Source organism: Aulonocara sp. 'chitande type north' Nkhata Bay, linkage group LG11 (genome assembly GCF_057382095.1).
Source record: "Aulonocara sp. 'chitande type north' Nkhata Bay isolate Kocher_YH1m ecotype deep benthic linkage group LG11, A_spYH_male_GT1.1, whole genome shotgun sequence".
Taxonomy (NCBI): Eukaryota; Metazoa; Chordata; class Actinopteri; order Cichliformes; family Cichlidae; genus Aulonocara; species Aulonocara sp. 'chitande type north' Nkhata Bay.
The window spans coordinates 30,225,000-30,248,058 of NC_141354.1; the positions used below are offsets into that span (position 1 = coordinate 30,225,000).

General features: G+C 42.3%; 1 protein-coding gene across 5 annotated transcripts in view; it reads left to right on the top strand.

The window, feature by feature from the left end:
- kif13a (kinesin family member 13A) overlaps window positions 1–23,059 on the top strand; it is a 39,120-nt gene that overhangs the window by 4,069 nt on the left and 11,992 nt on the right. For 3 of the 5 annotated variants that reach the window (XM_086311990.1, XM_086311993.1, XM_086311991.1), the window contains exons 3-30: window positions 5,789–5,801; window positions 8,207–8,267; window positions 9,209–9,301; window positions 9,858–10,038; window positions 12,143–12,230; window positions 12,746–12,880; window positions 12,997–13,109; window positions 13,194–13,305; window positions 13,397–13,609; window positions 13,719–13,829; window positions 13,921–14,055; window positions 16,203–16,333; window positions 16,604–16,690; window positions 16,775–16,950; window positions 17,466–17,685; window positions 18,008–18,170; window positions 18,303–18,446; window positions 18,536–18,685; window positions 19,044–19,208; window positions 19,339–19,512; window positions 19,640–19,791; window positions 19,871–20,003; window positions 20,117–20,263; window positions 20,822–20,854; window positions 21,797–21,896; window positions 21,979–22,105; window positions 22,207–22,262; window positions 22,344–22,468. In XM_086311990.1, the coding sequence (XP_086168116.1) occupies window positions 5,789–5,801; window positions 8,207–8,267; window positions 9,209–9,301; window positions 9,858–10,038; window positions 12,143–12,230; window positions 12,746–12,880; window positions 12,997–13,109; window positions 13,194–13,305; window positions 13,397–13,609; window positions 13,719–13,829; window positions 13,921–14,055; window positions 16,203–16,333; window positions 16,604–16,690; window positions 16,775–16,950; window positions 17,466–17,685; window positions 18,008–18,170; window positions 18,303–18,446; window positions 18,536–18,685; window positions 19,044–19,208; window positions 19,339–19,512; window positions 19,640–19,791; window positions 19,871–20,003; window positions 20,117–20,263; window positions 20,822–20,854; window positions 21,797–21,896; window positions 21,979–22,105; window positions 22,207–22,262; window positions 22,344–22,468 (3,538 nt within the window). The remainder of the gene's footprint in view (window positions 1–5,788; window positions 5,802–8,206; window positions 8,268–9,208; window positions 9,302–9,857; window positions 10,039–12,142; window positions 12,231–12,745; window positions 12,881–12,996; window positions 13,110–13,193; window positions 13,306–13,396; window positions 13,610–13,718; window positions 13,830–13,920; window positions 14,056–16,202; window positions 16,334–16,603; window positions 16,691–16,774; window positions 16,951–17,465; window positions 17,686–18,007; window positions 18,171–18,302; window positions 18,447–18,535; window positions 18,686–19,043; window positions 19,209–19,338; window positions 19,513–19,639; window positions 19,792–19,870; window positions 20,004–20,116; window positions 20,264–20,821; window positions 20,855–21,796; window positions 21,897–21,978; window positions 22,106–22,206; window positions 22,263–22,343; window positions 22,469–23,059) is intronic. The other 2 variants (XM_086311992.1, XM_086311994.1) reach the window with 1 other exon arrangement.

The window sequence follows — 23,059 nt, forward strand, 5'->3', positions numbered from 1 at the left end:
ACCTGTAATACTTCCATATAAATAATTTAACTGGATTAAATGTAATTCTTATTAATATAATGAAATACTCTGTAATGTGTTTTGCCGCCTGATGGGCCTCAGATTCAACTCTGAATCAGTTTCATTTCTCTGTTATTTAATTAGCTGCAGTTTACATGTTGAAGCAGCATTGGTGTGAAGGTGGAAGAATAAAAAGCTGAAACAGAATGGGATCCAGATCGCCTCCATGTTTGCTGTGTCATCTCCCATCAGGAGTGCTGAAAGTGAAAGTCAGTTTCTGATTTCATTGTTGTTTGCCTTATAGACTGTTTCAAGATGCAGTGCTAAAAATCAGAGGGGGAAATACATTTTATTTAGATAAAACACAAAACAAAAAGCAGTTTATGTAGTAGGTGAGGGATTCCTCTCCATCCTCCCAGCATATCACACCCTGTATTACAAGCTGCACACAGTAATTAACAAAACAATATATTTAAAAACTAATTTACCTTTATGTGGCGTTAGCTAGCTGCTTTTAGCCTTCATGCTAAGCTAGGCTTAACATATTTTTTTAATATTTACCATATAGACGTGAAGTTTACTAGCAGTCTTTTCATCAAAATCTCATCAAACTTTTCCAGAATCTCAAATGTCTCCTTTAAATGTAATCATCCTATGTTTTACTAATGCTTTTTAGCATCCAAGAACTTTATTTGTTTGCTAACCCTCACTAAAACACAGCTAATAAAGACACTGGGCTTTCTGCACTAAGGTGTTGGGTAGACATGACAGTGCACTGTTTTTTTTAGAGCCTTGGTCACATTTTCTCTTCGTTGCACATCAACAAGTGTCATCCAGATTTCCAAAACAAGCCTTTACTAAATGACAATGCTGCTTTGTCCACTGGCCGACCTCAGGAATGCTCTCTTTGTTTTTTCACTGGTGCTTCTCATGTGCCAATAATCAACATTAAAATCTTATTCTCACAGTTAGTTGCACACTATCAGCACAGATTTTCACTTTAAGGCTGCTTTCTTTGCTATTAGGAGAAAGTGCTAGCAGCACGCTGATATAACAATTACATTCCCTTGAGGACTGTTCCCTGTTTGTTTAGAGGGTGGGACATTGTTTACATCTTGATCCGGAATTGAGAAAAGATGGTGCCTTCCCTCTTTGTCAGGCCTGTGCCTCATTAATCTCACATGTGGCCTCTAATTCTACAGGCAGTATTTGTGAAAATTCACTCTCAAACACTTTTTCTTCTATAATTATTCTGGTTTTTGTTCCTGGCGTGATTCTCTGAGATGAGGCCTTTTTGAAGTTTTTGAGCCTGCTTGTTATATTCTGTTTGCTTTCATAATGAGGTAGTGTTTTATTGTGGACTTGCTTTTGGTCTCGTTCTGTGGAAGTGGAGCCATTCAAGCCCATACCTCTGTTAAAATTACATTTCTGCCTCCAATTAATGACATTAATGATGTGATTTGTACTTCTTAAACATTCTCACTCTGGCTTTTGTTATTATCCTCGCCCGGCATATGCCAGATCTATTCAGCTAAGTGACATCCAGCAGGCAGATGGGGTTCATGAGCGGTGTGTCCCAGTAGTAAATGTGTCACTTCCTTTTCTCTTCATTTGCTCAGTACTGTACCGAACTAATTGATGAATTGCACTTCTTTTCTGGCTTGTTTGGAACTTACTGGATTTAAGAGTAGATGTGGTCTGTGTTTTAGCATACACACACGTAGCCTGGTGACCCACCTTGTCACATTGTTGTCAGAAATGCCAGAGAGGATCAAATTAGACCCTGCCTGCATCATATGTTGCTGTTAACATTTGTTATGGAAACCTCGAGGTACCACACAGCAGTTGGTATGAGCATCACGTGTGCTGCTGGTGACAGTGCTCTTCATTAAGGGTTGTTTTGGAGATCGTAAATTCGCCTTTCATACTCCAACTTTGACTCATGAGGCTGGTTGGTTGACTCGCCCTCCATGTTTACCACCGTCGCTTAGCAACAGCAGTTTCAAGATACAGAAAAAGTCCTGAAGTTATGTTGATGACTTCATGAGTGATATGATATTCTCCAGCCGCTCATTCCAAATATTTTCAGACTAATTTTAGCTTTTAGAACAATGATGCAAGGACTCCTTTGTTTTAGGCTTTTTAAAAAATGATCATTTAGTGCATTCAGTATTTTGATTTTTTAATACCTGTCAATATCACTGCTTTACAAAACTGTGTGCAGGTGTTACTGATCAATTTGCAGTTTACATTAACAGAATTGTCACCCCTTTTTTGGCCTTAGAGCTTTAATGGTGTAATTTAAATGGCTGTGAAAAGTCATATGTGTGGTTAAATTAAGGTGAAAAGATTGTATGTGTGTGTGTGTGTGTGTGTTATGGGGGAGTGATGTTTCAACCATAGATCAAGAGGAGGAATTCGAATATGCGTGTGGGAGCGGCAGCAAAATATGTTATGTGTATGCGAGAGCATGTGCAGAGGGGATGAATGCTGTGGAGTCTTAATGGGGGGACCTCTTCCATACTCCATTTGTTGAGCAGGATTATGTCATCATAAAGTCTTTGAAAGGCTGCTGAGGAATCTCAGTAAATAATGGCAAGTAGTATATATACTGTTAGAAACTACTGTATTAAATGATACAATAAAAACTCATTATTTTGTCTAATAATTGTGTGAGCTTGTGGGAATAGAATGTAATTTTTTAGAGTAGATCTCTGCTTCAGTGGGTGGATAATACAGTACATTAATCTGATGTGTTGTCTGCTGGTTTAGAAGAGTGCATTTTTCAGTGGCACGATAACCCAGTGGCCTTAATCTTGCTCCATAACCACAGGGGGGGGGCGAATTCCAGTGCTGATTTCCCACTTTTTATACCTTCGTTTTTGCCACACCCATGGATTTAAGCTGAAAGGGCCACAAAAATCTGTCAGACCCTTTCCAGACTATCTTTGAAACTGGTCACGGTCTGGTATTGAAGTGATATTTCTTATCGTTTAACAAGAAACGAGGATATTTTCTCCTCTAATCTATCTCACACCACGTGCAGGAGGAGAGTCATAGCAGTGTGAGAGGCCAGTTTCCTCCCTTTGGCCAAGTTAGTCATACATGGGTGCTTTGGCATCAGGTAGCTGGAGTTGCAGGAACCTAAGCGTTCCCCTAAAAGGAAGCACAGAGACACACTTTACCCATCCTGACAGGATTTTTAAGTCCCTAATGCACGTGCTGCGGTACATGAGGATGACAGCTTTGCAGTATGTCGGATTGAGCACCCTACTCACAACAACGGCTGGTCAGGCCTTTGAATTGTTTGGCCTCCAATACACAACATGTCACATTGTCGCTCATTTTGTGAGTTGCTCGGCTCATCAGAGAGTGACCTAAACAGCAAAAGCATGCACACAATAATAATTTCATCTAACTACCTCATGTTTGCATTAAGGTTAATAGAGTTCTTTATGATTCATTTTCTCTCTCTCTCTCTTGCCAAGCCTGTGTGTGAAGGGTGCGGTCAGCCTGCGCAGCACCACCATGCAGCATGCATGCAGGGAGAAACCCTGCTCTTAATGGTGGAGAGATCTTAATATTCAAAAGTGTGGTTGCGCATCACCACAGTTACTGCTTGTTGACACAAGTGCAAAAAAGTCTTTTTGCTTTGATTGCAAATATTGTGTGCACACTGCCATGGGTGTGTCTGGATGATGCAAAAGTGGACTATATCTGAAAGACAGAATGCACTAAGTCAAACTGACGAAGGCAGAAATGTTATATTTGCCATGTCTGAAAAGGGCTTTAGATTTCATTCATGCCCTGCTGAGGCTGCAGTGGCTTAGTGCATCTGCCTCTGAGGGGATAATAACCTGATACCACCTGGCACTTCTGTGCCATACATGCGTGTCGCACATTTGTACTGTCCAACCACAGCATAGTCTTTAATAAGCCCTCAAGACATAACTTGACATCCATGCTGATTATTTAGCAGACTGCCTGTGGGCTTCATGCTTGAGTGTTGTAATATAAACTACTACATTTGACAACTATAGCCTGAAAAATATTTTTTTTTCTGTGCAGGAAGCATCATTAGAACTATTTACACATCCAAATGTGACTTCATATGTTGTGAGATCAATGCCAGGGAAGACAGCTTTCAGTTAGAGAGTATGTCCAAAGCAAAGGGGGAGAACTGGAGGATAGTGTGTTTTAACTTACTGAGAAGGAGTTCTTGGCTGTGATAGGGTAGGAGGTTAGGGACTCGTTTTGAATAGGAGGCTAAAATGAAGTCAGCTGTTTGGAATTAAATGAATGTCTTGTGAGATTTTGACAAGGAAGTAGGAACTCTATGAAATCCTAAATATAGCCAGTTAGGAACAGTTCCTCCTATTGTCTTGTTCAGCATTCCCAGCATGCCGTAACTGGATACATTAACTGTACATACAGTAGATGACACAGTGAGCATGAGCCGCCAAACCACTGCAGCAGCCCCTGTTACTGCTGCTTAGTTTATGCTGCAGATGTGGAGATTCTGCTGTGGAGTGCACTCATTCAAAAACAGCGAGTCTTTCATCTTTTCATCATCAAGTGTGTGTCTGTGGCTCTCTTTCCACTCCTCCTCAATTTTCTCCTTTTGTTCTTCATCAGTACTCCATCTTCATATCTCTGCCATGTTTTTTAATTTAAATTTTGCCTTTCAGTTTAGCATGCATGAAGACCTTATCTGTAGTCCCTCTAGTCTGGAGACCCACATAGCCTGCATATGTCATACTGTAGCGCTTCCTGGGCGTCCCCTCTTTGCGCTGCAGTATGGAGCGACTGGCCGGTGGAGGGGAACTGCCTGCTGCAGTCTCTGTGTGCTTTGATTAAGACCAAGTCTCAGTGTTGTAAGTGGCCCAGATTTAGATATAGGGTATGAACCCAGATGAGGCCCTCTTGCTTTTTGTTCTTCAACCACACTCTTCTGTCGTAAGAGCTAAAACACAGTTAATTCTTTATCTATTCCCCTTGATTTTCTATTATTCTGAAACTTAGAAATTAAAAAAAAACAGAGGCTATTTTTAAATGGATGCTGAGCACTCCATGGCCCTGCCGTTGTCGGTGACTCAGCTTAGTTTGTGTGAGAAACATTGGTGCAGTGTTTCAGTCTTCCCAAAGCTTCTGCTCTGTATTGGTTACTGTGTGAAGGTGATGCCCACCTTTGTGTCTGTGCCAGAAGACTTCTGCAGGAGTTATCTGCTGAATCTTGAAGGACTGGATTGTGGAGCATGCATTTCTTAATTAACCACACACCGTAGAGGCTGTACCTTACTGTAAGATGAGGACTGGTCCAATTAAGAGAATAATCCTGCATATGTTAGAACCATATATGCTACACTTTTGTCCTTAGTTCCGGGAGCTTGTAATGCACAGTGCAGCTTCCCCAAGCTGGCCTCTGTGTTAAGTCCACAGGCATAAGAGCTATTTATTCAGCAGAGTCAGTGGGACATTGAATCCTAAATCTCTTCCCTTCCTCACACTCCACTGGCCCAATTATAAACCCAATCACAGCACCAGCTCCCACCAGGAAAAGCAACAATGTGGAAATGAATGAGTGAGTGAGAAAATGATAGGAGTGAAAGAAGTCAAAGAAGGAATTTCAAAGAAAGAACTGAGGTTACACGTTTCTTTTTTTTTCAGAGCACTGTGGATATCAAGTTCTGACTGTGAAATTGTTTGCTAACTATGTTCATTTCTCTGTGTTTTTCTCTGTTTTTGGTTCATCTGCTGGGTTCCTACTATTTCCCCTCAATCTCACCAGGAAACAACCTAAGGTATGTATGTTTTATCTGTTTCTTTTTCTACAAAACAACCTGCTGACATCAACAGAGCTGAATTCCATTTATAGTGACTTCACAGATCATTCAGTAGCAGGATGCGGGACAAGCAGCGCTTCTCCCCCGAGGAGCTGAGAGACATCCTGCACAGTTCAGTCCACTGCTGTTTCTAGGGACATGACTGAGGGTGTTTTAGTAGTTTGGTTGGTCAGCAGGAGCCGGATAGATGTCCGTGTGAATGTGTCAGCGCTCTAAGATCTCGTGAACACCCACAAAGGCGTTACAATGAGAGAGGGATGAGCGCGGACACTGGGGCAGTGTGTGCGCACATTCAAAGCTGCATTGTTGGAGTGCACCCCCACTTTCCCCCCCCCTTGACAACACGCTGGTGACTAGCTCAGAGATGTTTCACACACCAGGGACGGGCTTTGTGCTCAGTACAGTCAGCCCCTGGCTGGACCAAGGGGAGCACTAGTCCGGGCCACGGGTGTGCATGGTCTCTGGGGCCTGTGAACCCGAGCTACCCTATAATACCTTTCAGCTAGACAAGCACGTGGTTGTCTGCTGAGCTATAGTGCCACTCAAATTCTCCCTGCCGTCTACTGGGGAAACAGACGCTGCAGTCCAATCACATTCGGACAGTTTTCATACTAGAAATGACAAAAAGGGCTTTGTGCGCCTCAGCTGCATCATTATTTGCACTGCTGATTAATAGTAATTGTCCAGTCTAAAACAATTTGTGGTGCAGTCACACCCTCAGGCCCGACAGAGACAGGCCAAAGGAGGCTGAAGCCCTAGTTACCAAACCAGCCTTAATTGAGAATGATGGCACTTTTGTTCCTTTGAATGGCACCCACTCACTTGTCTGAAGTCACAAGAGGAGGTCTTGCTTTCAAAGCATTCAGTGATCTCAGTGCTTCCCATGCTGACTGTGCAACCACTGCTTCCCTGGCCAGTGGCCCTTATTATGATTAAAGGTCAATTATTATGGGGTATTTGTGTAGAGAAAAGTGTTTTGGCAGAGCACTAAAGCCAGGAATTGTACCATTGACAGGACGGCAGCTACTCTTCTAACATCAGAAAAACACAAGCGAACAAAATATGTGGACTTTTTGGTCCTGACCAAGATAGGCTGCAATAATACAGATGCGGAAAAAAACATATGAACGATAATCCAAAAAAATCTGCAATGCATTTTTAAAATCCTGAATATAATGATTATAATTTTAAGCTTTTTATCCTAAATACAAGCTAGATGACTGCTTAAGCAACCAAAAATCTGCCTAAAAACTTCAAAAATCAGATCAAGACTGAAATGTTAACCTGATTTTAAAGGTTTAAGGCAAATGGAGGGAGAAGCATATATAAAGCTCCCATTACCGAGTTCAGGCCACACTTTTTGTCCTAGTGCTTCTTTCTTGAATCAACACAAATAACCTCTTTTCCATCGATGGAGAAAATGTTATGATATTATTTAGCATTACATTATCACAAATCTCAGGGTAATTTCCTTTGGCAATACAATATCTGTGGGCTGCATCTCCCAAACATCAGTGAAGTTCCTGCAGTAGCCCCTCCTATATTTGCTGATTTCAGTCTTTCCAACTCTTGGGTCCAGTGAGTACATGGTGCCATGACAACTGCAGTCTTTTTTGGGGGGGTTGTTTTTTTGTTGGAAATGTGTGGGAATGGTTCTGGATTGAGCGCTGGCACAGGTAATGCATTTCTAGAAATTAGGCAAATGAGGTGTTGCAACAGCAAACAAAAATATGTAATGGGTGACTTGCATTGCAGTTGCTTAAAGGATACATTTAAGAACGATACAGCAGATAAATATGGAGTCAAGTGCATAAACAGATACATTGTAAGAGGAGCTGTTCTGTCTGTGAGGGGCTGCTGACTAATGCTCTTTCCCCAGAAAGAGTATCCTCTCTGTGTGTTATGTATCCAGAGCACTTGCAGGTGCCTGGGTGATAGAAGGGCATGCTGCTGCAGAAGTCTGTGTTGTGGGACTTAGAGGGCTAAGACCCAGCCCGCACCAAGTGGAACAGCTATGCCTCTGTCTCCTTGGAGATGAGGGTCACTGAGTGCTGGAATTTCTTCTGGGGAGCGCTGACCCTGATTTATGAATTCGTTTAACTCCAGCCACTATGACAAAACAGCTGAGAGTGAATTTGTACAGACAGACATGATGCGGTCTTAACTAACATTACTTCGAACAATGCTCAGTTAGGATTCCTCTTACTCACTCAGACAAGCTCAGTCCTGCTGATTTACATGGTACTGCACATCAATCCTGTGAACCTTAGAAGACGATCACCACTAAGAGAGACTGGCTTATGTTGTACTATACATGCTTGGGCAAGTGTGTGTTTACACTCCCTGTGCTGTCGCCTCTGCAGGTGTTCGCATTTGACCACTGTTTCTGGTCCATGGATGAGTCCAACGTTCCCAAATATGCCGGTGAGTCACAAATGTGAAGGCTAGGAAAAAAAACAGAAAAACAATCCTTTACTCAACCAGAGAGCTCAAATTATGTGCCACGCAAAGACCTGCTGCAGAGCTTTATGTTACCATTGCAAGGGCAAAGAAGCTCGCTGCATGATGGCAGGCTGTTTTTGCATCATGCAAATCAGAGTATAGTACAGGTGTATATGAAAATTAGCATTTTGAGTGAATGAATTCAAATCAACAAGGCAGTTGTGTTTGTATTGTCTGGACTCGTATGTCTGCTATAGTGGCATCACAGTTGTTCACACACATTTATCATTGTGTTTATGTATTTATCCACCACTGTTACACTGCCGTGCACCGGCTAACCCGGTAAAGTCGCTTTCTTCTTTCTCCTCAGCTGCAGTTTCTGTAACATCTTCATAAAAGAGATTATTACTGCCAGTGTGAGGCGGATTTACATAATTATTGAGGATACTTTGTGTTTGTCAAATAACTCTTGTTTAGCCGATGGAAATGTTAAGCTTACATCTCCTTTGTGCTGAACCGACAAGGCAATCTGTTCAGTTAAGGGCTGCCTCAAGGGCCCGAGCCAAGGCTTTATTTAGCTCATTAAACAGCTGGGCCATTGAGCAGGGGCATGACAGTGAGCAGCACAAGAGTTTTCTCTACACAGCTCTGCATTTTCCACATGACCAGACAGGAATCTGCCACCTTTCATGAATCTTATTCACTGTTTCGTGGCCCTTTGTGCCCCTTGTCACTCCATTTATAGAGTTTTTTTTTAGTACTAAGACAGCCAAACAGTATGTGTGATCATAGTGCTTATACAGTATAACTGTGTATTAACTCAGAGGCTGGATCCTTAAAAGGACGTGGCCTCTGACCCTGTGTGACACAATTATTCCTCTGTTTACCATAATCTCCATGGTGACCGTGTCTTTCTCTGAAAGGTCAAGAGGTGGTGTTCAAGTGCCTTGGAGAGGGGATACTTGAAAATGCATTCCAGGGATATAACGCCTGCATATTTGCTTACGGACAAACAGGTAACTGAATGACTTCATTTCCTCCCTCGCCCTGAAAGCACATTAGCTATTTTTTCCTGCTTCCTGTCTTAGAGGGACACACCTGCACGCTCATCAGTTAGAAGAAAGAAAGAAAACAAATCCGATATAATCATCTGGTTGAAGCAACATCCTGCAAGCAGCACATGAGTGATGACGACACTTCTGGACAGTCTTAGTTTAACTTAGATCACAAATCGTAAATAATGATGTGAAGTGATTTGAAATGAATTAAGAAGTTTCACTTTTAACGTGCTCCCATCACCTTTAATTTTTAGTGCTAATAAGCAAATGTTAGCATGCTAACATGCTAAAGGAAATCCATTGTACACCCAGTATATGCAAATGTGCAAGCACAAATGTGGCCTGACACAGCTGCTGGCACAGCTGGAGACTCATTCTTTACATGTTCGTTTTTTGCAACACGATGATGATGGCAATTATTCTCCAGATGTACTTGTGGCCATAGCAGAGACTACACTTAACTAACTCGCTTTCTGAAGTTGGCAACTTATGTGTGACTCTGTTGTGCATCCAGGCTCAGGCAAGTCCTTTTCCATGATGGGCAATGGAGAGCAGCCAGGCTTAATTCCTCGACTCTGCTGCTCGTTGTTTGAGAGGGTCCACAGGGAGACAAACGAAGGCCATTCTTTTAAGGTGGAAGTTTCCTACATGGAGATCTACAATGAGAAAGTCCGTGACCTTCTGGATCCCAAAGGGTGAGTTTGATGTTTGCTTTTAAAAATACACATGTTCCAGCTCACCGAAGCAGCTTTCGGACCTGGGGGCGACAAGACGCAGCTGTTTTCACAAACTATGGAGTTGTTTTCTCGTTCTCTTCAGTCTCTCCAGCTCAAGTAGAGAGTGATCTGTCCGTTAGCTCGCATTGTCTTCTGGTTTGTGTCTCTTTTTATAGCTCTGTTGTGTCTAGTACCCAGGATGGGGGGGATGGCGATAGAATGATGTGAGTAGGAAGCTCAACCCAGTTATTTCCTGCAGAACAGCAGCCAGTGTCGTCCTCTGACAGTGCTGCTTTCTTCGCCTCTGTGGTGTGATGTGGGTTGGCAGACAGACTGCTAAGAAGGGTGAGCTGTGAATGGGGATGTTTCGGGGAGATCTGGTAGTAAAGCCGTGAGCGAGAGAGCGGTCAGAGCTGCTGCGAGCCGAGCGCCAGAAACAGACTACAGTGCAGCGCTCTGTGAGTTGCAGATGTCAAAAGATGCAGCTTCCTGTCACGTATATAGTAACCTCCAGATGCTCTTGATCTTGCATCCTAATTTAGTCTGTCAGTTATAGGAATAAACGTTAGCTGTAGTACTGTATAAAGCAGGGGTGGGTTAGACCACTGACAGACAGACATCTTCAAACCAAGTCTGATGTATCAAGATGGTGAGAAAATGGCACTAAGACAAAGCTGAAATCTTCCAAGCAATCTGTTTACAATAATAAATGTGATTAAACCGGTTGCCATCTCCATCAAAGGTGCGGAGCTATACAGGAGTCAAGGGTGGACGTGATTTGGTTGTGTGTCTGAAGAAGAAAGTGAATATTGCACATACTAATTTGACTAGCCTTAATCCTAAGATATTGTTACGCTCATGTTAATGGACAAATGTTATGCAGTAGTGACTACAGAGTTTGCCTTGCATGTTCTCACTGCTAAAAACAGACATGCAGAGATGTTTTCATTGTGTACTGGTCTTTGTGTAGAAATATAGCTAAAAAGCCTGAAACACTGGAGCCCACTCTGCTCACTGTAAAAAGGAAAACAAGACCTATCCTTGTATCTGTCTCCTGTTGGGATCTTCCATGTGACGCGCTGTGAATTTCAGTTCAGCTGTGTTTCGCTAAAATACCAGTATTATTGTGCAGCAGGAGTATGTGGGGCTCAGCTCTAAACACTCAGAGTAGTCCTCAGAGTAAAGAACAACAGGATAGAAACAAAGTTTTAGCTCCTATCTTTAAGCTCTCCACCCCTGCCAATTATGCACTTGTTCTGATAACATCTCCCCTTCTCTTTCCAGATAAATAAACCATCCTAGCAACTATCACACACACACTGGGTGCAACATAGGGCATGCTTTTTGGTGTTAAATGTAGCGCAATTTACAGTAAGGTGCCTGCCACAAAAGAAGAGCATCTCTGAACACACAGCACGTCAAACCTTGAAGCAGATGGCCCACAAACGCAAAAGACCACACAGAATTCAGATCATCTCAAACTGGTTTTGTGAACATGACTTCACTTTACTCATATAACCTCCATAGTCACCAGATCTCAATTCAGTAGAGCACCTTTGGGATGCGGTGGAACGGGAGATTCAAATCCCGCATTTTAAAGTCAATGTGGGCTGAACATCCCTGAAGTTGAATCATAGGTAGATTGTTGAATCTATGCCATTAAGCATAGATAAGAGGGGGTCCAGCAAGCAAGTTCTTAATAAAGTGTCCAGTGAGTTTACACTGCTGATGATTCCCCATGGTGTATGCCTTAAACAAGAAAAATCCACACCTGTGTGTATTTTTGTTTGGCCTTGCTCTCAACCTGTTGTGAACCCATCTCTACTGGTGTGCCAATGTGGGAATGTTACCACAAACACCAGATTTAAAGCACTGCTGCATTGTGAATCACAGGAAATCTATTTGGTGCTGATAAGCTTAATCAAAATGACCCTTTGAAAAAGCTTTGATTCTTATAAATGTTCATGTATATGTTACAGTTCCATACTACAGCTTGTATGTATTTAATAAAAGATTTTAAGTTTCTTCAGAGTGCTTCTTTGTTCTCTTTTACTCATTGTGTTGCCTTCTCTATTTTTTGAAGGAGCCGACAGTCCCTGAAAGTTCGGGAACACAAAGTCTTTGGTCCGTATGTGGACGGTCTGTCTCAGCTGGCTGTGACCAGCTTTGAGGTGAGTCTTTCACCTGTCTGTCATCATGCCGCGACCAGAAATGAGGCGATATCCACCCTCTATCAGAGCCACATAAACATGATTTATAACATCCAGAAGAAATTACTTTGTATCTTCAGTCGCCAAACCACTGATTTACATTTGGAATAACCTCGCTGTGTAAAACCTTCCCAAGCGCAGAGACTCCAGTGACACATATTCCTGATGTGGGATGTAGTCATGGGGTTTTGTGTAGTGCGTATGCCAAGCCTTGGCAGGCCCTTCCATAATTACGTTTAAACACCTCCGCCCTGCTCCTCTGCGCTCTGCTCTGCCTGATATTAGTCCAATGGATTTCCCACAGCTTTGGCCCTCTCTCAGTTGTGACCCAATTAAATGAAGTGGCATACAGCCAGATGTGCACATCTATCACAACTATCATTTTAAAGATTTAGCCACCGAAATGTGCTCAAAGCCTGAGCAAGAAAAACACTTTAAATAGTTCTGCTGTCCTTCCTCTTTTTTGTTTTTTTTAGGACATTGAGGTGTTGATGTCAGAGGGGAACAAATCTCGCACAGTTGCAGCCACCAACATGAATGAGGAGAGCAGCCGATCACACGGCGTCTTCAGTATCATTGTCACGCAAACGCTCTATGATCTACAGTCTGGAGTAAGTCTTTTTGTTTTTTCTTATTTCACACACATTTACAATCATTTTTTTCACAAGGACAAACATTTGTTTATTAATTAAATATATTTGTCTGGGCACACTGTGACTGTCAACAGAATTCAGGGGAGAAAGTGAGCAAAATGAGTCTGGTTGACCTGGCAGGAAGTGAACGTGTGTCGAAGACTGGAGCTGCTGGGGAGAGACTCAAAGAAGGAAGCAATATAAACAAGTGAGAACATTTTTATTTTGTATATGAGCTGTATATAAAGTCCAATCATTTATCAGGTTAAATGTATCTTTGTTTGGTTTTTAGGTCTCTCACCACATTAGGATGTGTGATTTCTGCTTTGGCTGATCAGTCTGCAGGAAAGGGGAAGGCCAAGTTTGTGCCTTACAGAGACTCAGTGCTCACCTGGCTACTGAAGGTTTGACCCACGTTCTGTTTGGGTTGTTCTTTTGTAACTTGTCATGAAAGTCTATTTTAACAGCTTCTTGTGATTTTTTTTTTAAACTCAGGACAACCTTGGCGGAAACAGCAAGACCGCCATGATAGCAACGGTGAGTCCAGCTGCTGATAATTATGAGGAGACTTTGTCCACTCTACGTTACGCCGACAGGGCCAAGAGAATCGTCAACCATGCCGTTGTGAATGAAGACCCCAACGCTCGGATCATCAGAGAGCTCAGGGAAGAGGTGGAGAAGCTGAAAGTTCAGCTCTCTCAGGCCGAGGTGAGAAGAGAGGTTGAACCACAGATGCTGTTCAATTAGGAATAAATTATGCCAGACAACTGACTCTGACTTATTCTCCTTTTTTTTACATTTTTTTTATTCCCATCAGTCCATGAAGGCTCCTGAGCTGAAGGAGAAACTGCAGGAGTCTGAGAAACTCATCCAAGAGATGACAGTCACCTGGGAGGAGAAGCTAAGAAAGACAGAGGAGATTGCCACTGTAAACTCCTTACTCATGAAAACTGTGAAACCTCAACTCTAATTTAGTGTGTTTATATGAACAGCTACATTGTTATTATCCATGTTCTCAGGAGCGTCAGAAGCAGTTGGAAAGCATGGGCATCTCCTTGGAAACGTCTGGGATTAAAGTGGGTGAAGACAAGTGTTTCCTGGTCAATCTGAATGCTGATCCTGCCCTAAATGAGCTGCTGGTCTACTACCTGAAGGTAATGCTGTTTTTGCAATGTCATTTTTTTCCAAGCTCAGCTCCTCAGTCAAGCCGTTTTTTTTAATAAAGCAAATTTAGCTTTATTAACCTCGGAACAGGCACTATCCGAGGTGATGCACAGAAATCAATAAAACAATTAGGAGGCAGTAATTTAAAAACAATAAGGAATGTAATTAACATAATTAAAATCAATCTCTAGTGTTTACAGAAACACACAGTCGTAAATTAGACCTAAAGTAAAAAGGTTCATAAGACAAGATAAGTTTTTAAGTTTTAAGTCTGAGAGTTAGGCAACTGCAAAAGATCAGTTAGCTGTAAGAGCTAGTTTGGTGTTTAGAGTTAAGTCACCAGTCGAGTCACCTGGTCTTGCACTGAGCATGTAAAATTGTAACATGACGAATAGTTACTTAGAGATATGCTGATGCAAGCACTTATAAGTGAACAAAATTTAAAAATGAATCCTAATCAATGCTAAGATAGATGAAATGCATTCATGTGTCTGTCTACCAGTCAGGGGTCGAGCAGCTGCATTTTAGACCAACTGCATTCATGATAATAGTGCCTTGCAAAAGCTGACATAAAAAACAAACTGCAGGAATCCAGTCTGGGCGTGATAAAAGCATGGATATCCTTGCCAAGGTTGTTTAAAAAAAGAAACTAAAAGCTAAAAGGGCACAGATTTAATCTGCAAATCTAATTTCAGAAAGGAATCAATGAAAGCACCGAGGTTCTTTACAGCAGGTTTACAATATGATGCTAGAGGACCAAGACCCAAAGTATCTGTTGATATTATCACACTGGATTATATACTACTCAACAATTTCTTTGCTTAATGCAAATATAGCATACAGCTTGTTTTTAACAGTGAGTCTAATTAGTTTAAACACATAGCCTGGATCTGCCCTGTTACTTAAGTTTAAGAGTCTCTTAGAAAAAAAGATAGAGATTATTCACACTGCATTGCCGTATTGCATTTCTGTGATTATCCCAGTGATTTTAAATATTAAATTTAAACTGATTTAAATTTCTAAAGTTCCAAGAGGACATTTTTAATAAAAAAATAAAGTTTTACAGACATATATTTGTATGATTTTTTTGGGGGGTTTAGAAAATCGAGTGCCTAATGTTAAAGTGAGACTTAAGTATACAGTTGGTAAATGGACTGGTTCTTTTATTTGTGATGTCAGTGTTAGCATTTTGATAGCTAATGAGCTAATGTGGCTAATATCATGGTTAGCATTGATGAAATGCTCCCAGACCAGAGCTGGGGACACAGCTGGTTACTGTGTTTTCATGTCATCTTATGTCCTATAGTGAAACCTAATCACTTGTCCTTTATTAATTCTCTGTGAATTAACTTTCAGAATTATAGAGCAAGATGTTCCTATGATGTTTATTATAATCACTGTAGCGTTTTGCTCATAGTGACTGCAAAAGACCAGAACGCCTATATGGTGGAAAACAAGCCAAAAAGATCCCCTTGTACTCTTCATTAGTTGCCACAAAGACCCAGTTAGTCACTTATTCAGTCACTCGCTAATACTGCAGTTTACTATTTAAGCACTCACAGTGAGTCTCTTCATGCGCCACATACCACAGCAGTAATATTTAGCACTGACAGAGGCCCTGAAACACACACTGAAGCACACATGTTGTCATGAGAGAAGTTCAGTAAGAGCAGGTCTGGACTTTGAAGTGGAACAGCCAGCCGTCTAGTTGGATGTGTGAGCGCTGAGGCATGTGAGACAGCAATCTGCACAGCTTACAGAACAACAGGCCTTTGTCTAGTTCCTGCAGGCCAGCCTGGCATATCAGTGTGGAATGACTATGGTAATGTGAAATAGGTTCGTTCGCTGCAGGGTACGACATCCTTTAGAAGCTAGGATGTTTGTTTTACAACGCCCCCTCGGCACACATGTTTTTTTGCTTAGGCCTGATTTTTCTTTATGTCTAGTTGTCATTTTCCCAAATTCGTATTCTTGTGTTTATTGTTTTTTTCACTACTTTAGTTCAAATCAGTTCAGTAGATAAAAGGTAGCAGCCTTTTGTGATTATGGCCAGAACATTTGGATAAGAAGGGTGAGATGTAATTACATCCTGATCTGCCAATGTAGTTTCCCTAATCTTTCCTGCACCTGTGTGTAGGAGCACACGCGTGTGGGTGCAGACACATCTCAGGACATCCAGCTCTTTGGGATCGGGATACAGCCAGAGCACTGCGTCCTGGAGGTGTGCCCAGATGGTGATGTCACCCTGATGCCAGTAGGGAATGCCAGGTGAGCTGTCGTGCAACTTATTCCAACATACTAAGTGTCTGTGTTTCTGTCTGTGATCTGCGCTCTTGGATGACTGGACCTCAGAGTTTCACATGACCTCACTGCACAGGAATCTCATGATCTGAGCCCCTCACTTTGATATCAGATGCATGTCTCCCTCCCCCTAAAAAACCATTGTTCCTACTCGATTAGCCTGCTTCTTCCCCTTGAAAACCTGAAGGTTACAATACAATTCTTCAACAATAAAATATAAATGTATGTTCTCTGCAGGACCTGTGTGAATGGAACTATGATTGATTCATTAGTACACTTGTGGCATGGAGACCGTATCTTATGGGGAAATAATCACTTCTTCAGGTATGAGTCCTTTGTTTTTGTTGCCACATTCAAGCGTGTGAACAGCTATGAAGTCACTGACTGGATATTTGCGCTGCTTTCCAGGATCAATCTGCCTAAACGAAAGCGGCGGGACCGTTTGAAGGAGCTGGAGAGAGCATCTCCCAGAGAGAGCTTTGTCGAGGCAGACATCGAGACAGCCAGCGAGGCCTCTTCTGAGCAAGACTACACTTATGAGTTTGCCCAGATGGAGGTCATAATGAAGACTCTTGGAAACAATGGTATGATTGGGACCATGTACATATTTTATGAACTGCCAGCTCATTCCAGAAACTCTGACTGTATCCTAACATCCTTTTAAAATACCATTCCTGTATTACTGGGTTTAATCCTCTGAATAAAGGGAAAAAAAGTATTTCTCTATTTGACTTACAGTATCCATGTGTAATGCCACAAATAATGAAGTTATTCTCAGAAGAAAAACTGTTTCTAGCAGCTCATGAATATTAATTCAGTGAGTGTTCATGAGTAGAACAGTAGTTTAATCTGTGATGATACTGATAATAACTAATATTTGCATTTCTGTTGAGTAACTTCACATTGCAGTTGTTCTTTGTCTTGATCATGGCTACATGCCTAAATGCACTGAGCTGCTGCCGTGTGATTGATTGATTGGATATTTATGTTAACAAGCAGCTGAAACAGAGCGGTGTAGCTAACAACAGACAGTGAGTGCATGTTTTTAATAAGTTTTTAATTGCAATACATACAATTAATTGTTTTTAATTGTATGTAGACCCCATGCAGAATGTGGTCCAGGTGTTGGAAAAGCAGTATCTGGAGGAGAAGCGTACGGCCCTGGAGGAGCAAAGGATGATGTACGAAAGAGAGCTGGAGTCGCTGCGGCAACAGCTGTCTCCAGAGAAAACCTCACAGCATCACCGCAGCAGCAGCGACCGCCTCACGTTCTCAACGCACGCACCGCACGGCAAGCTGCGACTGTGGACGGAGGAGCGGTTAGTGTAGCTCGCACACACATATGATGCCTCATACATATAAAATATATAGGCATGCTACTTAAGATGTTGACATCAAAATTATAAATACGTAGCCACAGATGAAACTAGTATATAATAATTTAGATGTATATTTTTTTCTACTTTTACATACTTGTTGCCCACACAAATACAAACTATAGTGCACAATTTTCTCTACCATAAAAATGCCAAAAGAAGTCAAATCTGAGTGGAAGGAATTAATGATTCTTTTACTCACTCAGGACACGAGAAGATCAAACTCTATAAAATGCGTCTCTGTGTATTTGTTTCTTTGTGACAGGGATGAGCTTTTTCGCCAGAGCCTTTCCCGACTCAGAGAGCAGGTTGTCAAAGCCAACACTTTGGTGCGAGAAGCCAACTTTTTGGCAGAGGAGATGAACAAACTCACCGATTATCAGGTCACCCTTCAGATTCCTGCAGCCAACCTCAGCGCCAACCGTAAGGTCAGACTGCTGAACCTTTTTGAAACGATTACACTTCATTCGGTTATTTCAGTGTTTTGGTCGGTTAAGCTTAGGGTTAGGGAGGATGTGAATATCTTGTAATCTGATCTAAAATGTGACACTTTAATGTAGCGTGGCGCTATCGTGAGCGAGCCAGCCATTCAGGTGCGGAGGAAAGGGAAGGGGACCCAGGTTTGGACCATTGAAAAGCTGGAGAACAAACTTGTAGACATGAGAGACCACTACAGAGACTGGAAAGAGGGCACAGAGGAAACGGTGAGTAACAAAGGACCAGAGACAGGAAAAAATGAGTAAGGAAGCGGGAAAGTAATTAAAAGTATGTTCTTTTGTTTTCCTTTGTATAGTATAACAAAGCAAGCAGTAAGCACTGTGATCCTTTCTACGAGGCGCAAGAGAACCACAACCTGATTGGGGTGGCCAACATTTTTCTCGAGTGCCTTTTCCATGATGTCAAGCTGCAGTACGCTGTCCCCATCATCAGCCAGCAGGGAGAGGTAAGGGCACACTGTAGACTTGCTGTCTGTGACGTCAGTCATTGTGTTCGTGAATTCCCCTTTTGAAGCCCTGATTTTATTATTTTACTAGTTAATGCTTAATAAAATGAAGATATGGTACTAGATCACACACTTCTCATGTGGGCTGTTAGTACAATTAGTCTTATTCTTTTAGTCCTTATATATTTAAAAGCTTTTCATGATTCACAGTACTTTTATGTCCATATGAAAAGATATAGACCAACAAAAATCAGCATACTGGTTAAAATGAATAAAAAATGGCCAATTTTCTCTGGATACATGGATTAGTTCTCAAACGGTTTAGGTTTTGTCCCACTCCTTCTGCTTGTATGTACAGGTAGCAGGCAGGCTGCACGTTGAGCTGATGCGAGTGAGTGGAGCTGTACCAGAGCGCCTGTGTAGTGGGGACGACTCTTCGGAGAACTCCAGTGAAAATAGTTGCTACGAGGTCATGGACACCAACGGAGAGATCGTCCACATGGCCAAAAGGCTCACCTGCAGGGTACGAGTGAACCATCAGTGGATTTTAACCAAAGATTTCAAAACGGATCTGTGCAGGCGGTGCACGGCGAGATTTCAGTTCTAAAAAAACATCAAAGTCTTCAATCTTCATCCTGTCTTCGCTGCTGTAGGTGCGGATCAGGGATGCCACAGGACTGCCGCTCAACCTGTCCAACTTTGTCTTCTGTCAGTACATGTTCTGGGAGCATGGTGAGCCCACTGTGGCTCCTCCCATGGTCAGCCCAGATAGACCATCCCCTCGAAGCCCAGATGCTCAGTTCACGGTCCAGTTTGATCACTGCAAGGTTGGAAAAATGAGCTGCTTGTTGTTTCATTCGAGGTTTTTTTTAATGCCTTGTTTCGGAGACATTTTACATTCTTGCAACTTTTGTTAGTAACTTTCATCTTCTCTACCCCAAACTCTTTTCCCAGGACTACGTTGTGCACGTGACAGATGAGTTTTTAGAGTTTATATCAGATGGAGCGCTGGCCATAGAAGTGTGGGGTCATCGCTGTGCTGGGAATGGTCGTTCTCTCTGGGAGTTGGATGCACTGGAAGCCAAGACCCAGACGCTCCGGGACAGGTCGGATGCATCACATGTTGCACTGACATTTTTGCACTTCTATAAAATTGATTCTAATCCCAGCTGTTACATGTTCAAGGTGGAGCGACGTGTCTCGCCGGATCGAGCTGTGGATCGCCATCCAAGAGCTTAATGAGCAGGGAGAGTATGCATCTGTGGAGCTGCAACCTGGGAAAGACATCAGCACAGGAGGAGTCTTCCAACTCCGACAGGTCAGAGAAAAACTATGAAGGAGGTTTCCTTCAGGTCGGGCTGGCTGCTTTAGACTAAACACACATTTAAGAGGATAAAAATTAATTATGTGATTATGATTTCTTTCAAACAGGGTCACTCCAGGAGACTGCAGGTGTCCGTGAAACCGGTCCAGAACTCAGGCACTCTGCCCTTGCTGGTGGAGGCTGTTCTGTCTGTCTCTATTGGGTGTGTGTCGGCTCGCTCCACCAAACTACAGAGACCGCTCGACAGCTACCAGGTCTGCAAAATGCACATGTTTGCGTTTTTCCACATGCACACAAATGGACTTTGACTATGAGCCTATTGTGCTGGCTTCATTAGGATGGTAATTTGCCTTTAGATGTTTCTGTATCAAAACAGGAAGATGTTCTGGGGAACATTCTACTTGTTTCATACCACAAAGACACAATATTACACCAATTCAGCCAAACTATGTTTAGTCTTTCTCAGCTTTCATGCCTAGACTGGTCCATCCTGGTAGCTGGCAGCCAGCATAGAGTTGGTCAAGAAAATAAAGACTTGTTAGTGTCGCAGTTCTGTTGTGGGGTATAGAAAGGGGCTGCTTGTTAATTCAGTAGTCACAGAATCCCTTTTTTTTTTTTTTTCAAATTAACTATGAAATTGACAATTCTTGTTATAAATATAACTATTTACTCAAAAAAGTATGTGAGCATGGATGTAAACGTCACTGAAATTCACAGTAAGCTAGATGAGAAACAACTGGTTTCATCTGACGTGTCAAGTGAAGGCCTTTACTGCTTCTCCACATCTGACTCAGTGTGTTCTCTCCTGCCAGAGAGAGGTGGAAGACGATATGGATAGTTATCAGGTACCCTTCGAGTCTCCTGCTGCTGCTGCTCACCCTTTAGTTCACACTGCAGCATGAAGGACACCAACCGATGTGATCACGTGTTTGTGACTAGGCCTTGTGCTGAGGGCATGAGAGGCAGGAGGTCCCTGCCGACTAAAGAAGCGCTTTATTAAACAGCATCTGCATCAGCTGCACACGTGGATGTATTCTGATGTGTTGTGATTACCAGTCGCACCAACAACTCTTTGGCATCTCCTAGAATAAAAACGAACAAATTACAGGTTCACCCTGAGCTTCCGGGAGCAGCATGTCTGCCAGAATCTTGTCCCACCTTCTCTTGCCTTTCCCCTCAGGTTTTGCGCACTAATGCTACTGTTTGCTTGTCACTACTGAAGAGCTGCAGAAGTAATACGCCTCAATTAATCACTTGGGCATTGCATGGCTGCATGATTTACAGTACTTTGCATTGTGAGAGTGTGCTGATTGCAGAAGCGTAACATGATTGGCTCTGAGGTATTTCGGGGATTGGGGATGTTGCAGAGGGGAATCTACTCTCTGCTGCTCTGTCAGAGAAATACTTCCCATGTATTCAGGTAGGACTTTGGGGACCTTTGGCTGCGTGCGAGGAGGTGCATGCAAACGAGTGTGAATGATGAGTGCGATTGCAAAAGGGGGATAAGGAGAGCTTTTGTGTATGTGTTTATTTAGTGAAATCACATTTGTTTTATAGCCAGAATTGGAGAGCTTAAGACTTTTACTTTTTAACATCTTGGGTTTGGTAAAGCTGTTACTTTTCCAAAGTATTAGCTGGGGGTGTTTGGGAGCAGTTACAGTATTCCCTCAGAGAAATCAGCCCAGTGCACGCTCATCATCCACTGGTAACAATTCACTCTGCCCTGTAGCAGAACCTTTGCTTCACTGAGCCAGCTGGCATTAATTCAGCTCTTTGTTTGGTTCCAGGAAGAGGATCTCAACTGTGTTAGAGAGCGCTGGTCAGATGCACTAATCAAACGTCGGGAGTATCTTGACGAACAAATCAAGAAAATCATCAACAAACAGGGTGGGTTTTAGGCCCTGATCACAAGATTGCTCATTTTTTTAAACATTTCTTTTTTAACTTCTATCCTTCTCACTGCATGTAGAGAAGTCAGAGGAGGACATTGAGCGTGAAGCTCGGCTGGTGGAGCAGTGGGTCGGGCTGACTGAAGAGAGAAATGCAGTGCTGGTACCTGCACCTGGTAGTGGCATCCCGGGAGCTCCTGCAGACTGGTGAAAACAAGCAAAACAAAACATTCAGAAATGAAAACTTCTTGTTGCCTTTTATTTAATTTTATTTTTGAACCAATACCCTGTTGTTCAACTGCTTGTAGGACTCCACCTGCAGGAATGGAAGCTCACATTCCTGTACTCTTCCTGGATTTAAATGGTAAGGCAGACACATACTTTACTTCACAGACTCCTCGCTGGCTTCACAAATGCAAACGGCCTTCTTTTTGTACGCCACCAGCGGATAATCTGACAGTGAACGAGCAGCTGACCGGCCCACATGCTGCAGGCGTTAACTCTATACTGCCCAAAGAGCACGGCAGCCAGTTCTTCTATCTACCTATCATTAGGCACAGTGATGAGGAGGTAAGTAACAACGGTTACTTTACTGCCCTCTCCTGGTCAAAAATACTTGAGTTGAATCATAGACAAAAAAAAAGATTAAAGTGTTTCCAATTTGGTTTCTCTTGGCAACTCAGAGACTCTATGGAGGCCCAAAACTGTCAAAAAATAAAAATAATAATAATAATGATGCATTATTATTCTTTTGCCTTTTCCCTTTACTTACTTAGAGAAGCTCACAGATATCCAATAGTGTAATGAATGTACTGTAAGTAAGTCAACTCTGTAGAGTATTTTTGTTAAACATATAAATTTGTGTGTCTTTGGTTTTACTATGGCTCCATGTTAAATTACCGTATTTCCCGGACTACAAAGCGCACCTAAATATTAGCCGCACAAGCTAAAATCAGGGGAAAATCCTGTTTTGTACATACATTAGCCGCACCTGACCAAAAGCCGCAGGTGTTTCAATGTTGACTCATCATATGTAAGAGAATATGCACAAAGGGAATTGTCAGGAAAGAGATGGCTGTTTGGAGACATCACTTTTATTAATATTTTGAAAAACAAGTTATGGGTACATATTTGCACATGTAAGGCAAGGCAAGGCAAGTT